The 14,284-nt window shown below is 41.7% G+C and overlaps 2 protein-coding genes across 3 annotated transcripts in view; both read left to right on the top strand.

The window, feature by feature from the left end:
- The first annotated feature begins 151 nt into the window (after positions 1–151).
- fdx1 (ferredoxin 1) lies at positions 152–3,799 on the top strand. Its single transcript, XM_022251947.2, has 4 exons — positions 152–626; positions 1,535–1,647; positions 2,536–2,665; positions 2,940–3,799. The coding sequence occupies exons 1-4, from the start codon at positions 283–285 to the stop codon at positions 3,031–3,033; spliced, it is 681 nt and encodes a 226-aa protein (XP_022107639.2). The 5' UTR covers positions 152–282; the 3' UTR covers positions 3,034–3,799.
- A 1,550-nt stretch (positions 3,800–5,349) lies between these two features.
- Positions 5,350–14,284, top strand: part of LOC110988434 (moesin-like) — a 36,173-nt gene continuing 27,238 nt past the window's right edge. The window contains exons 1-2 of one of the 2 annotated variants that reach the window (XM_022251916.2): positions 5,350–5,482; positions 6,483–6,619. In XM_022251916.2, the coding sequence (XP_022107608.2) occupies positions 6,608–6,619 (12 nt within the window). In that variant the 5' untranslated portion in view covers positions 5,350–5,482; positions 6,483–6,607. Of the gene's footprint in view, positions 5,483–5,898; positions 6,046–6,482; positions 6,620–14,284 lie in introns of those variants that run through there. The other variant, XM_087146659.1, reaches the window with a different exon arrangement.

Genomic DNA, 14,284 nt, shown 5'->3' with positions numbered 1-14,284 from the left:
GGGACTTATTTTCTGAAATACTGTGGCGAACGGATACTACAAGAGTTGACATGCGCTGTAAATAATGGTGTCATGACAACAAGCCCGTCAGAAACATGTCCTGTCCCTTAATGACCGATGGGGGCGCTATGTATGCAGGTCAGACGCACAGGGGTCATTTCCACAAAGGTTGACGAACTATACACATGTGTACTGTACATATCCGGGATCGCGTAGTCGGACTGGGTTTCTGCATTCTGGTATAGCACTGGCACTGAGTTTGAGCATTAAGATTTCTTTGAAATGTCGTCAGTCATCCTAAGTGCTTTGTGCAGACCTGTTTCCACAGCCTTGTGCAGGTTTCCCTCCACAAATCGACTGCCAAAGTACAGACGGACTTTCGAAATTCTCTTTCGCCAGGTCATCAAGTCGGGTTCTTCGTCACCATGGTCACGGTTGAATGCGCAGACTTACACCTCCACCTGCATCTCAAAGTCTAGGACTTCGTTTCCCGGCTTTTCTGTTTGTAATCGTGTCAGCAGTCTGGGAGACAGCCGTTTACATACAGTACCTCCCAAGCACCCCACAATATGTAACGAAAGACTCATTTCAATGAGCGCACGACACCTTGCGAAAAAGGGAGAATTGTAAGTGCATCTACAAACTTTGCAACATTCATGACAGTAGCCAAGTGTATGTACATTCCTTCCTCCATGGCACAATACAGCTAGTGATCATAATAATTTCATGGTTTAGTCTGCATGTAATATTTAACAATTCTTACAGTGTGGCTGTGGTTGAATCAACCATCATCTGATCATTGTTACACCCCGACTATAGCATAAGCCCCAACTAAAGTTGGGACAACAGTCCCAACTGTAGTGCTGCAGTTGGGCTGGGCCAACTATTGTTGACTAATTTCTGTGGAATATGTCTCAACATTATCCAAGTCAATGTGTCTCACACTTGACACAATGTGGCACTTCATCTGTTTACCCAGCCCTATGACCAATGACATGACATTTGTAAACAATATGACTTTGGCACATGCTGGGCACATCATGCACACAGGACCTCTCTGCTGTAGTTGGGCCGGCCCAACTGCAGCACTCTAGTTGGGACGGACCCAACTATAGTTGGGACTGATGCTATGGTTGGGGTGTAACAATATCAAAATGACAGCTTGATTATGTGATTGACAGTTCCTGGATCTTTAACCCAGCAACTATACATCATTGTATTCAAAATTTAACAGTTCCAATATCTGTTCACCCCATGCACAAACCCTATTAGACTGGTCTGGAAAGTTCTGAAAAAAATGTGAAGTGTTTTCTAAGTAACTGTTTCAATATTTTCACTGCTAAATTTGACTTGTTAGTACATATTATCACTTCCTGATTGCTATTATAATAAACTACTTCAGGGAAAAATTAGTGATGTCCCAGTATGGAACCCTTCCTGACAGATTTTTCACAGCAGCATGTGCACTTGAATTAGACCGTAACTGACGAAAAAGGTGAATTCGTAATCTTGTCCACTTTTTGTACCCTTGCAGAGTCACCATCCACTTCATCAACAGAGATGGGGAGAAGATTACGGTGAAAGGCAGAACCGGTCAGAATATACTGGACGTTGTGGTGGACAATGACCTGGACATTGACGGATATGGTAATGACCAGAGTAACCCAGGAGTGAGCAATTTAAAGCTGGAAATGTTTTGAAAGCGTTTGCTGGTATCTGAAGATAACAACCCTGACCAAATGTACTAGGTTGAACCTTAAATCTCCTGGACTTTTTGTAAGGAGGCTTTCCGAGCCCTCTGAGATCCACCACAGTGTAGGAAACCATTGGCACGGCCTTTCCACTTTGTAACAATGAGCCATGGTGGTATTCCAACAGCAGATGCCCAGTACGAGACTATTCAGGAACAGCTACACGCATGCCCAATAGCAGCACTGTATGGTGCGACCAAAACAGTCGCATTCGCGCCTAAAAAATGACGGTATGCGACCAAATGTTTAATAGGTGGTTGCAAGCGGGCTCTTGCGCATGTTCATTTGCTTTTGTTCCCAATCCATTAAGAATCAGCTAAAATTTGGAACTGAATTTTGGATGGCTTGGTATAAAAGTAACAGTGGGAACAGTGTTGGCTGTTGGGCAAAGGATGCCTGGACCAACATTGCTGATGTATGTCCACTGTTTGTTTGTAGAGATGGAAAACTGCCAGAAGACACTATATTGATATCCAATGGTAAGATCAAGTGGGATGCTTTTGTCAGGTAGAGGATATATTGTTAGGGATGCAAGTCTCAGACTGGATAAACTTCGGTCGAGGTTAGGCATGTTCTTCCAAATAATCTTTGGCTTCGTCTGAAAGTCCAAGCTGGGGCCGGAAATTAAATGGGCCTGTGGAAGCCAGCCACTGGCTTACGGCTGTGGCTACCACTGTTTTAAAATGTGTATTAATCCGAGCCGTCGCTATTGGATTTAGCCATTGGAAGCTTATGAAGGGAAAGCCGTTGTGACTGTGACAAAAAATTTTTTAACCTGCAACAGGTGCGTGTGAAGGGACCCTTTCCTGCTCAACATGCCACCTGATCTTCGCTGACGATCTTTTCCAGCATTTGCCAAAGCCATCGGATGAGGAACTTGACATGTTGGATCTGGCGTATGGGCAGACCGATACGTAAGTAATCACACAGCTTTTAGGATGAGCTCTGAATGGATTTGAACTTAATACCCAACAGAGAAAGACCTTTTTTCCAAAGAAGTTTCAGATGGAGCAAAGTTTAGAAGTATGTTTACCTGAATTAATATAGTCTTATTTCCTGAAGAACATTTTGTTTTCTCCAGCCCCCAAACTCTGCAGTGTTTGCCTTATGTTGATGGAATTTATTTGGATAAGGCCTGAGAGTTAAACTTTTCCTTTGACCTTTGCTGTGACCTTTGCATACACACAGGTCCCGACTTGGCTGCCAAGTCATCCTGACCAAGGAGATGGACGGGATGACTGTTGTCGTTCCAGAAGGGGTAGCAGACGCCAGGGATGTTTGAAGCCGGCTAGGTGGACCATTGTGCCAAACTCTAGGGGGCTCTGTGACGATTACAATCATCTCATAACAGATGCATTGTTTTGTACGCTTCCTCCAGTAACTCATTTCTTTGCCCCCTCGGAATCTTACCTGTGCAAGCTCTACAGCCACTTCGGAGATACTTTATGAGTTCAAGGAGACACAGTTGTTATAATGGTGATGGCGTGGGCACAATTTCTTGGAAGACTGCATAACAGATTTATATGCTAAGCAAAAATAGGCTGGAAACCAGTCACAAAGATAATGAAATGTGTGGCATTTTAGCAGGCGACCTACTTTTGTTAAGCAGATTATTTTCCATGTTGAGCAGATTCTGGAAAAAAAAAATTTCCATAGTGTCAGCAGAATCTCTCTCAAAAAGATCAGTTTTAATTCCAAGTGTGATTATCTTCACATAAGTATGTATTCAGGATGCTGTAAGAGGAATGATTTCAGAGAATTAGATTAGCGGGATATATATTTTTGTTTTTGGAAAGTTGTGATTTTTAAATATTCACCATCTTTGGCTTTTAATCATATACAGTGTAATGAGTTTCTACTTGCCCACATGGACCCTATGTTTCAACAATTTATTATAGAGTCTTGTTTAATGTAATGTTACTTGACTTCTTCTCTCAAGGGGAAATGTAAAATAATAGCATTTTTGGTGTTCTTTTTTATTAGGGTATGTAGTAGTACAAGATATATTTTGGGTGGAATAAATGACGATAGCAAATTTTAGTAAAGAATCTGAAATGTTCTCAGAAGTGCTTTTAGTTCACAGAAACCCTAAAGGTGATTTGTACTGGCCTGACTATAACACGGGTCTGAGGGGTTAGTTAAGTAATGGGGCCACATGCATACCCCCCCCAAACTACTAATTTGGTGGAGAAAAAACCTCAAAACAAACCCTTTCTGCTGACTGCTGTTAAGTGCTGATGGGTGCTTTAACCTCCCCCCAGAAATAACCTCCGCAAAAAAATGCTTACCCGTGCACAGATCCATACCCAGCCAAGATTCGATAGAAGCAAACAGGATCTAACATGAATTACATGTGAGTTGGGAGGATTGCATTCGTTTTGTGCGTGCGTTCTTACCGGAAGTGACTGGATGTAGGTGTACATTTCTGTGAGGAGAGTACATGTATTCAAAACTTTTCTGTTCTTCAGAGCCAATATTTGCATAACTGCATCAAAGACATGATTGAGGAGGTTTTAATTCCTCCCCCCCCCCAAAAAAAAAGGGAGAGAAAAGTCTTAGGGCTTGACATCTGTGAGAACAGTTGATTACTGCAAGTAAAATGTTCCTTTTCCGGAAATTCCTCATAGCAATCATTGATTATTGCCTTAATCTCGGATTAGCATTCTAGCGACTTCTTTAATTTTCCGAAACTGGGTTAAAATAATATTCAAGGCAAAAGGCACCTACCCCTTTGAGGATGACTGCAGTTTTTAAAGCTGAAAAAGGGGCCAAAGGAAACTTACTGTACATTAAGGTAAAGTCTGGCTTCAGTTTAGAGTAAGTAGTTTAACAAATGGAAATGGAGTTGCTTCGTTTGCATGGTTTGAAGAGTTATTGCTGAAGGCTAATTCTATCGTTCTATTGTAAACGGCCAGCCATTGATTTACTGCTAGGGACTATCTTCACGTGCTGACACTGGCACAATGCATGCATGGTAGCCTTGCCCTGTTCATAGTTACTTAGTTAATTTCAACAGAGGGCGCTATAAAACAATTACGGACAGAGTTACCGCCTTAGCAGCAAGGGTTGACAGTGGCCGCACTGCGCGGCTAGCCGCTTAGTGCCAACCACGGAGAAAAATGTTGTAGTTATCCAGTAATTTCATGTTTAATTAAGCTGTTCGAGGGCATGTAAAGAGTGCGTGCTATTCATTTCATTCGAAAAACCTAATCACCTAAACATACTAATTTTAATTGCATCATAGGGCAAGGACTTGCTCGGCCCTTGGAGCCTCCTTCATTGGAGAATGGAGGTAGAATCCATGATTGGAGGTAGGACTTCTGGGTAAACCATGGCCTTAATTCAGTTAAAATTTATTTCATGGCAGTTTGAACCCACTGCATTATTATTCAACGTAAAAGATAACATGTTTCCCATTCATCTAAAACAACATATTTATTTGAATTTTTTTACTGTCTGTGCATGCGGCCGCGAGCGCTACGTGCACTGCCGACCGCTCACGTTAACTGGTGTCATGATGATGCATTTTTTAAAATATCAAAAACCGGGTACCAGGCATTTTCTGAGAGGGGGTCTGGTAATTGGATTCATGGGGTCCCGGCTATTGCTGCCTGTACCCAATGTACGTTGATTGACAAGTGACGTCACCGTTACGCCCGTTCATCGTGGACGGCCATATTTGAATCTGACACGGTGGTCCTGTGTGGATTTGGGGTAAAAAAACGTGACCGGTAAGTACGATTTCGTTTCTTTGTGAGCCTGTGAGTTAAGTGTCCCAATCAGCATGAGTTTGGCTACCAGTGATTTCTGTTTGAACGAATGACATGTTTCGTACAGTTCAAAAATGCCCGAGAAATGGGTGACTTGCGAGAGTTCTGCCCATTATCATGTGGTTGCATGCACGGAAAGCACTGTGTGATGTGAGCACCGTATCACCAGTCATGTGCACAGTGCCGTGGTCAGTGATGACACACTGCCCGGGCACGCTAATTCGCCCGCTGAAGCTGGAATGGGCGTTCTCGATAGGAACGCCCGCAGTGTGAATTCGTGATACTTGCATATTAGTCATCACCTGTTGGCCTTTTCTTAGGTAGTTTAAATTAAAACACCCCCACCTGTGATTGTCACACCGGAAGTCTTGTCCTTGATCCTGTTCATAGCATTTGTTGCATGATGACTTTAGGTCAGTACCACTACTAGACAACCGTTGATCATGTTGATAACAGCCTGACAGGTCGTTGAAGATTGAATGTAACTTTTAGCCAGAACTTCGGGAGCAAACTAGCCACACTTGGTCAGTTGGTCACGTGAAGTGGACATTAATTTAATGTACTGTTTGAAGTGCAGGTTTTACTTTTGCGCTGTGGTAGTAACGTTAATTTAAGTACGGTTTATTTTCATCATTTTCATTTTGTATTACTTAGGGCCAAGTCCGTTTGATTTGTTCTATTAACCCTAACAGTCCTCAGTCCTCCAACAGGTGAAGGATTGAGGAGTGTAAGGGTGAATGGTCTCCATTGCTAATGTTTAATTCTTTACTGTTTGACATTTCTTTGACACTGTTTAATTGACGCACATGTTATGGAGTTGGACAGGTGCCAAGTCTATATTTCCTGCACTGCATCTTAAAATAAAACTTGAATAGGTTATGTCACAGTTTCAAGAGTTCCAGACTTTGGGACTAAGTTTAATCTTATTCAATTCACCAGATTATTTTTGTTTAAACTGCAGGTGTTGGATTCAAGAATAAAGACCGTTTATAAAGGAGTGGTGCAACTGCTTAAGGAGTTATAAACTGCCCCGTTGTGTCAGGCAGTGTTTATTCCTCATCCAGTTAGACAACAAACGCTGTCAACATGCCGAAAACAGTGAGTGGCCTGAAATTTAGTTGATAATACTAGCATTCCAAATCGCAACCTCGACCCATGTAGCAATTGAAACCTGAAAGATTTCTACAATGGCGCATCAATGCCCTTAACCCTAACCTCTTTGGCCCTTTTTTGCTAGGGACCTTCCTCAATCCTCCAGAACTTTCCAATTGGGGTTGGAAAAAATTGGATTCTTCCTCAATCCTCCAAAATTTCATGAAAATGTTACTTGGATGTGTGCCTACTGCCTCAATCCTTTAAAATCCTCCGGCAATTCCTGTCATTATGTTGAGGCTGTGCAAACGGCATTCTTGAGCAGTGCGGTTGATTCAAAAGAAATATCGGGCTGAATTTATGCATGACTGGGCAAGAACAACACAAGGTCTAACCCACGACCTTCACTCATGGTATCCTTCGCAATCAGCCATACACTTTTGCCATTCACCCTCAATCCTCCAAAATCTTCCAAAACCGTCTGAAGGATTTTGGGGGATTGAGGAGGGTTAGGGTTAATTCCTGTCTGCTTTATACTTTGTTTTGCCTAATTACTGAAATCCAAAGATACTCTGAAACTGGTTGAGAGGAAGAGTTCCATATACAGACATCGCTCATTCACCCTGCAGACAGTTGTACATGTATATCAGCCGTCAGAAAGTGATGACATGTCTAAGGAGGCAAATTTAGCAGGGAAAATACCTGAAGCATGCATGTGTAGAGGTTTTTCACATGACGTCACTTGACGGACAAAGGCAGTTCAGGAAGCATTGCACGTCCACAGCAGAGTGTACATTTTCAACTCTGCATCTTTCAGTTGGCAATTTCATGTACGCCAGAATACTGAGATATCTCAGAGGTTCGGACCGTGCGGGCATTTCCATGCACATCGGTATATATTGAACGCTGACCATCAAAACTCAAGTGGCTGAAAAACCTCTATACTTTAAAAGTACACGTACTTAGAATTTTTCGGACCAGGGGCATAGGGTTTATGCATAGGGTGTCAAGTGATGCCCACATATGGAACTCTTACCCTATTGAGCAGATTGCCAGCCTTTGATGACTCACAGGTACAACTTTTAAATTCCACAGGGTTCAACTGCCAGACTTTTTATGATTTTATTGGCCTTTGTGGGGAACTCTAATGCTTTGTTCTTTTCAGAAAGTATGTTCTGATATTTAAAATCGCAAATTGCAAGATTTTGCACTTCATTTTTGTAGAGTGGTGTCCAAGTAACCCCACTTGCCCTTTGGGAGTACTAAACTCTGCTCCACATTAAGGCATTCAAACGATTTTTCAGACCAAATCTTCATCCAAGGCTGCTAAAGTGGTGGAGTTATTCAGAGTAATGCCCATTTCATTCTGAGTGGAGGGATGCAATTATGATTTAAGTATGGGCTCAAGGCTTCAAAATCCGTGGTCCCCTTTGTGAGCAGTGAACACTTGTTAGACCTGTTCTTCAGAACACCAGTGCAAATATACAAAGAAATATGAACAGTTTGCGGTTGAATGAGTGATTCACATTTTGTGGTCGACTTTTCACTCAAATGGCATGTACATGTATGGTCAGTATGGACGTTTTATCAGAGAAACTCCTCGAGCCCAACCGTCATAGCGATACTTAGTAAGCACATTATATGGTAACGTGCCCTGGCAGATTACACTTAGAATTATGTTAAGTATTAAAAAGCACAAGCTAATTTTTGGTGTTAGGAAAGATGAGTGTGTGGACGAACAGATGATACAGATAGGCCATGGATAGCTTTCTGTAACTGCAAAGCCTTCAGAATTAAAAAAAAAATGGTCGTTAATTTTATTAGTGCCTGTTCTTGCAGTAAAATTTGGCCCACAGTTACAGGTGTGATTAAAAGTATACTTCATTGGTTCATTCAGATGAGTCATTTATGTTGAATTAATGGGCGGTGCTGCACAGATACCACTAGTGGGACATAGTTTGTTTAGTTAATGCTAACAGGAAGGAATGTTTACTTAACCCGGAAAGCGAGGGTAGTCCTTTTTTCTTCTTCAGTTTTTGTACCATGGATGCACAGGACTTTTATGTGCTCTTGATGTGTGAACAGTTGTCAGGGAGTCTTGATAAGCACTGTGCTGACCGCTTGAGTGCACTGCACTGTGAATCTCACTCTGTCCTGCAGTTATGATTTATCGGAAGAGACATCTGGCAGTGCTGATCAGTTGGCAGTGATGTGCAGATTGTGTTATGGGGGAAACTGCTATGTGCTGTTGCAGTTTATAGGGGGCCATTCATTTTCATTCCACTCTGCTACAATAAATCAGGCTGCACGATCAATCAAGCAGTTTTCGTCTTGGCCATTGGTCAAGTACTTTTCTCAGGAAAGCATCTATAAGTTCTCATACATGTAGCTCTGTGAGACCAGGAGAAATCAAACATGAATTGAGCAAATGAAATATGCATTGCAGTGCATGGTGGTTGTCTACAGGACAGTTAAAAAACCTCTTGTGTAACTTCTGCTTAGCATAGTGAGGGGTGGATCCAGGAATATTTCCGGGGGAGGGGTCAGGCCCGTAAGGTTCTATTACATCTGATTCTTGCAGACAGGAGGACACGTAGGAAATGTACATTGTATTACGTTGTTACTAAATGTACCGGTACAAGCAAAAAAGATACCATATTTTATTAGTTTTTGTTGTTATTACTTCATTTATTTATATTTTTTGTGACAGAGCAGGGGGTTAAATCCAACACTCCCTATCTGAATCTACTCTTGGTAATAATGCTTACAAATTTCATGGCAATACTGCTGGAGACAGTAGTGGATTGCATGTACATGTACCACTCCCAGGCTGTCACAACCAGTCACGTTTATATGTACATGTATACCTTTACTATGTGTTTATTTTTATGTGCCCGAAGGGAAAATCAGTGTCACAACCTGCATCATGGTGTTTAGTTAACTTCATTTTTTTGTTTTATGATTGAGTTGTGACAACGAGTCCCCTTTAATTAAGCATGGGGGAATCATTCAACGCCACCTTCCATGAGTTGACATTTTGTAGGGGGTATGACTCCCAGAGCGCAAACACACATTGGGGAAACATGAATGCATGTGGGTGTTTGACATTTCCCTGTCTGTATCACAAATAACCATGCTGCTGACTTTATTTGGGACGCCAGGGCTGTCAACACCGGCTGCATTGCTCAGAAGACTTTTAAGTTAAAGGAACGATCTGCGGTCTTGGCCAAAACATTTGGAGGTTTGAAGGGAAGACTCCATGGAATTTTTTGAATGAGACAAAAGATTTTCAAACATTTATAACTGTGGTAAACTCATGGTGAGCATAATGCAAAACCATGCAAATAGTATTTTCAAACAAAGGGTACATTGTCATGTTCAAGAAATAAAAGTAAAAGTTTGTAGGACCTACCATGGAGGTAGAGGGACCTACATTGTACATGTACTATACATACATGTACATGTATGGAGTTTTCACATCCGTGTGCACTGGCAAGCCTGTTTTACTCATTTGATTATTGCATGAGGGAAAAAATCAGAAATGAAGGAAATAGTCCAATTTCTGCAGTCCTGAGTGGGGCTGAAGCATGGTGATCAAAGATTTGTCCGTGATTGATGAACTCGTCTTGAACTTTTCTTTTGTGGGGTTTTTGTGGTAGGGTTTTAAAGTGAACAAAGTTCATGCCATAGTTATGTGTGCTTGCAAGAGTATCACACCGGGGCGTTTGAGTTTGGGAGGGAAGGGGAAATGGGGAATTGGGAATGGGTCAGGAAAACACTCCTACACATGTAGTAGAGTTTGTAGTCCATGGAAGCAGGGACAGAGGTTGCACATGGACATGTGCTGACTGAATGGAAGATTGGAGGCTGAACTTTACCTACATGTACATGCACCTAAATATTTGCACAGTCACATCTGGTGTGGTTCGTAATGACTACGCAACAAGCCAAACGTCTTTAGAAGAAGTACATGTATAAGACTCCATTCTGATGTAGAGAGCCTAGTGTGTGATGTCTTCTGTGTGCAGGTGGCAACAGTTTTCTCTGTTGGTTTCAACACTTACCAGTCTGTGCATTGTTGTCACCAGTATGAAGGACTCAACCATGTTTATTTCATTCAGCCAGCATTTGGTAACAAGATCCGCTGGCTACATACTTCACCCAAATTTGTTTTAGTGGTGCATAGGGAGAGAACCAGAAACAGCATGCACATGTTTAAATATATCCCTGGACTGCAAGAGAATAGATTTCTAATCCGGCGCCAAGATCCTGTAAATGATACTGTGGACTCGATCAGTGCATGACCAGGTCATTGCTGTCGGATAGGGTTGAATGCAAACCTAATGTCAATTTAATTAGTAAGCTTAATCGGTGTAAACTACGGTACGTGTCAAGGGAGAAATATACCCGAAACTTGTGGTTATTATTATAGGTTTTTCTGAATTTGAGGCAGAAGTGAACTCTTTTCTTTCCTGTCTGATAGAGTACTGATGCAGAGAGTCAAGGGTCGGTAGGTCGGAACATTTTTTTTGTTCGGGGGCAGTTTTGTGCTGATTGAATGGCACCAGTAGTGGCGACAGCCTCCAAAATAATCTCAAAAAGTGATGAACACCTGTCTAAATCTGTGTAAAAATTTCTACATATGGCACTAAACCTTGTGCAGTGAGCAGAACAACCTCAAATTACACCCATGAACACAGAAAATACATACATAAATAAGAGACCAAGTTTTGTGAATTAATTTGCAGAAATCTCTTGCAAGTAAAGTGCAGCATAACATCCATGTCTTTTCAGCCTGCAGTGTTTTGCATACGGCTGATGAAAAGTGTTTATGTACATTACATTCAGTACATGTACATGTATGGTACAGACTGGTTCTGGTTGCTACATTTCCATTACACATTCTTTTGTATGGGTGCGGCACGATGGGAACCAGAGCAGCTTCGTTTAATGCAATGAGTTTCGTGCAGTGTTTTCACCACTGTGACAACCAAACGCGAATGCTGACAATGCGCCCAGAATTATGGGGCAATTTCATGTCTGCAAGTACAGTGTATACAAAATACACACACTTGGCGCTAGGTGACATGGGCCAGTGATGAGCATTTAGCCCTGATGAATGCCTTCGGTGTAATTCAAACACAAAACTAATAATAAATGGGGAGCCATAATCCCATATGTTGCATTGACATTTTAAGAGCTGTTAATAGTATTATTGATATGTTGGTCAGACAATTTGTCCGAGCATCTTTGATTTTGTTCGGACAAACACAATAAGTGCCTGGAAAATGTCCGATGCCCAACCATAATTCCACGCTCTGCTCTTAAAGGTTACTGCTACATGTAAGTACATACAGTACATGTTTGTAGCTGTATCTACTTTGGTGGTTTTCAGCAGTGTGGAAGTGTTCCAGCAATCATGTGTGTGCAACATAAAATGTACAACCATCTATGTTGTAACATGTACATGTACCAGTATATGCAATTACTGTTCAAGGAAGATGACTTCACTTGTACACCTGAAGTTACATGTATGTATATTTGTAACTTCAAATTCACAATATTATCAGTGCGCTCCCACTTGATCCACCAATTGCCGGATCAGATCCCCCAATTGGTGGATCAGATCTGGCAATTGGCGGATCACAGTCAGATGGGAACGCAAAAATGGGATCTGATCCGGCAATTATGCTTGTCAACATCCGTCCGTGCACAAGTGGTGTGAAACTTTTGCGGTGTGATAAACAAAGAAATTCATTTTTGGCGTGTAGAGTATAGTTCATGTGAAAAGTTTTTAACGTGCACAGCATGCACAGTAAACAACTGCTGAACTATGGGCTAGCAAAATGTGTCACCACGTTGCACATTTGTCCATTTCTTAACCTTTTTCATTTGTGTGATTTCACTTGCTCTCTATCAAAAACTAATTCTGTGTTAGCGTATAGCCCACAGTGTGTAACAGAGTATCGAAAACGGAAGCAAAGTTTGAAGAGACAACGTACATGTACTAGTCTGAACATTCGGTCCGATTCCAGGTTGTCACGTCAGTAGAATTCCACACCCAAAACACCGTAAGGGTCCCACACATGCAATGTGACTCGTCCCAGTACGCAACACTGCCACAGAGCACGCGCTCAGCAAGCTAGCACATTGTGCGCTTCGGGCTCGACATGTCCGTGCAAAAAGGTGGATCAGGCATAAGTTGGAACGCTACTTGCGGTTTAGTTGCAGTAAGACAACGATCACACCAAAATGCCAATTCAAGTGGGAACGCGTTGTACATGTATGTTTCACAGGGTTTTTTTAATAGACGAACTTCCTGAAGTTATTGCTGAGGTGAAAAGGGGTCACACTTTTCACTAACATACCAATGCGGCAGTCGGTGAACTAACGTACAGTACCAAAGAGTTCAACCTGGGTTGCATTCTCATCCATTCAGTCAAGTTGAGCCCTATAGACGTCTGTTCATGCATGTATAGTTTTTCTGAATGGTGCACTTTTCTGCTGTCAATTGACACCCCTTTGACAATTGCACAGGGCAGAAATAGATTTTACCGGGATGTTCTTCCTCATTCGGCAAGTATCAGATTGCCTCAGCCCCACATATTTGATTGGACTATGGAGATGCACAGAGCAGTACATTTGTATTGGTTTCATTTCACACATGAGAAACAATAATGAGAGATCTGAAGAAAATTGTTTACTGCCAGCGAGTGACCTTAAACTCACAAAGCTTGATTTGGAAAGTCTGAGGTTTACTCCCCCTGCTGAAAAACAGGAGTGTGTTCAATTGCACAATGCTTTGCGTGTGTACTGGGTTACATGTATGCATATCGTTAAGAATGAAGGTACATGTACGCTGGATATACATGTATGCCAATACCAGCGTACATGTAACATACTGTGCTGTTGAACGTATACATGTACCTGTTCTTTGTCATGGTTAACTTGCATTCCAATCCAAAATCCATTCCAAAATATATTGTAAAAAAGTTGCCTTAGGTGTTCAAACTGGCACCTTTTTGTCGCTAAGCTAAAAACAAAAAACTATGGTGTAGGAGTTGATTTTTTAGTCTACCGGTAGATGTACGGTACCAGTACACATACCGGTACATGTACATTTACACAATATGTTGGCTTAACTTGGCTTTCTAAATGCCCCTTTGCTTTTTTAAAGGGCAGATGTTTATCAAACCTCCTTTTTGTTCCAAGATATTGATTGAACATGGTTTTTGTTGAGTGATGGTCTTATATTGTCATGTAATTTACATGTATTTTCAGAAGGAAACTGTTCAAGCCTAATGGTACATGTACATTCTGTTCGTTCTTCTTAGCTTGACTCACTAAACCAGTTTTGTCCTTGACTCCAATATCTGTGTACATATACCAACTGCATGCAGTGAAGCACAAACACTGTGTGAATACTAGGCTAAGTGTATTCAGTAGATGGGCCACACCCATATGTTTGTGTTCTCTGACCTATGTACGTGTACTGACCTTAGCCCTGGGTTGTTGAAAACTTTGCCCTGTGCCTGTGGATATACTGGTACCAGGTTTGCAGTTGTAGGACTGGCAATACCAATATAAGCTGTTCGTACATACATGTACCGTATGTGTAGGTTTATTAACCCTAATAATCCCTAACCAGTCGAACTTCAACACTAGTAAGGT

The sequence above is a fragment of the Acanthaster planci genome, linkage group LG15, assembly GCF_054643075.1.
Source record: "Acanthaster planci isolate LZ-2023a linkage group LG15, COTS_SCS, whole genome shotgun sequence".
Lineage (NCBI taxonomy): Eukaryota > Metazoa > Echinodermata > Asteroidea > Valvatida > Acanthasteridae > Acanthaster > Acanthaster planci.
This window is presented reverse-complemented; position numbering and strand designations above follow the sequence as displayed.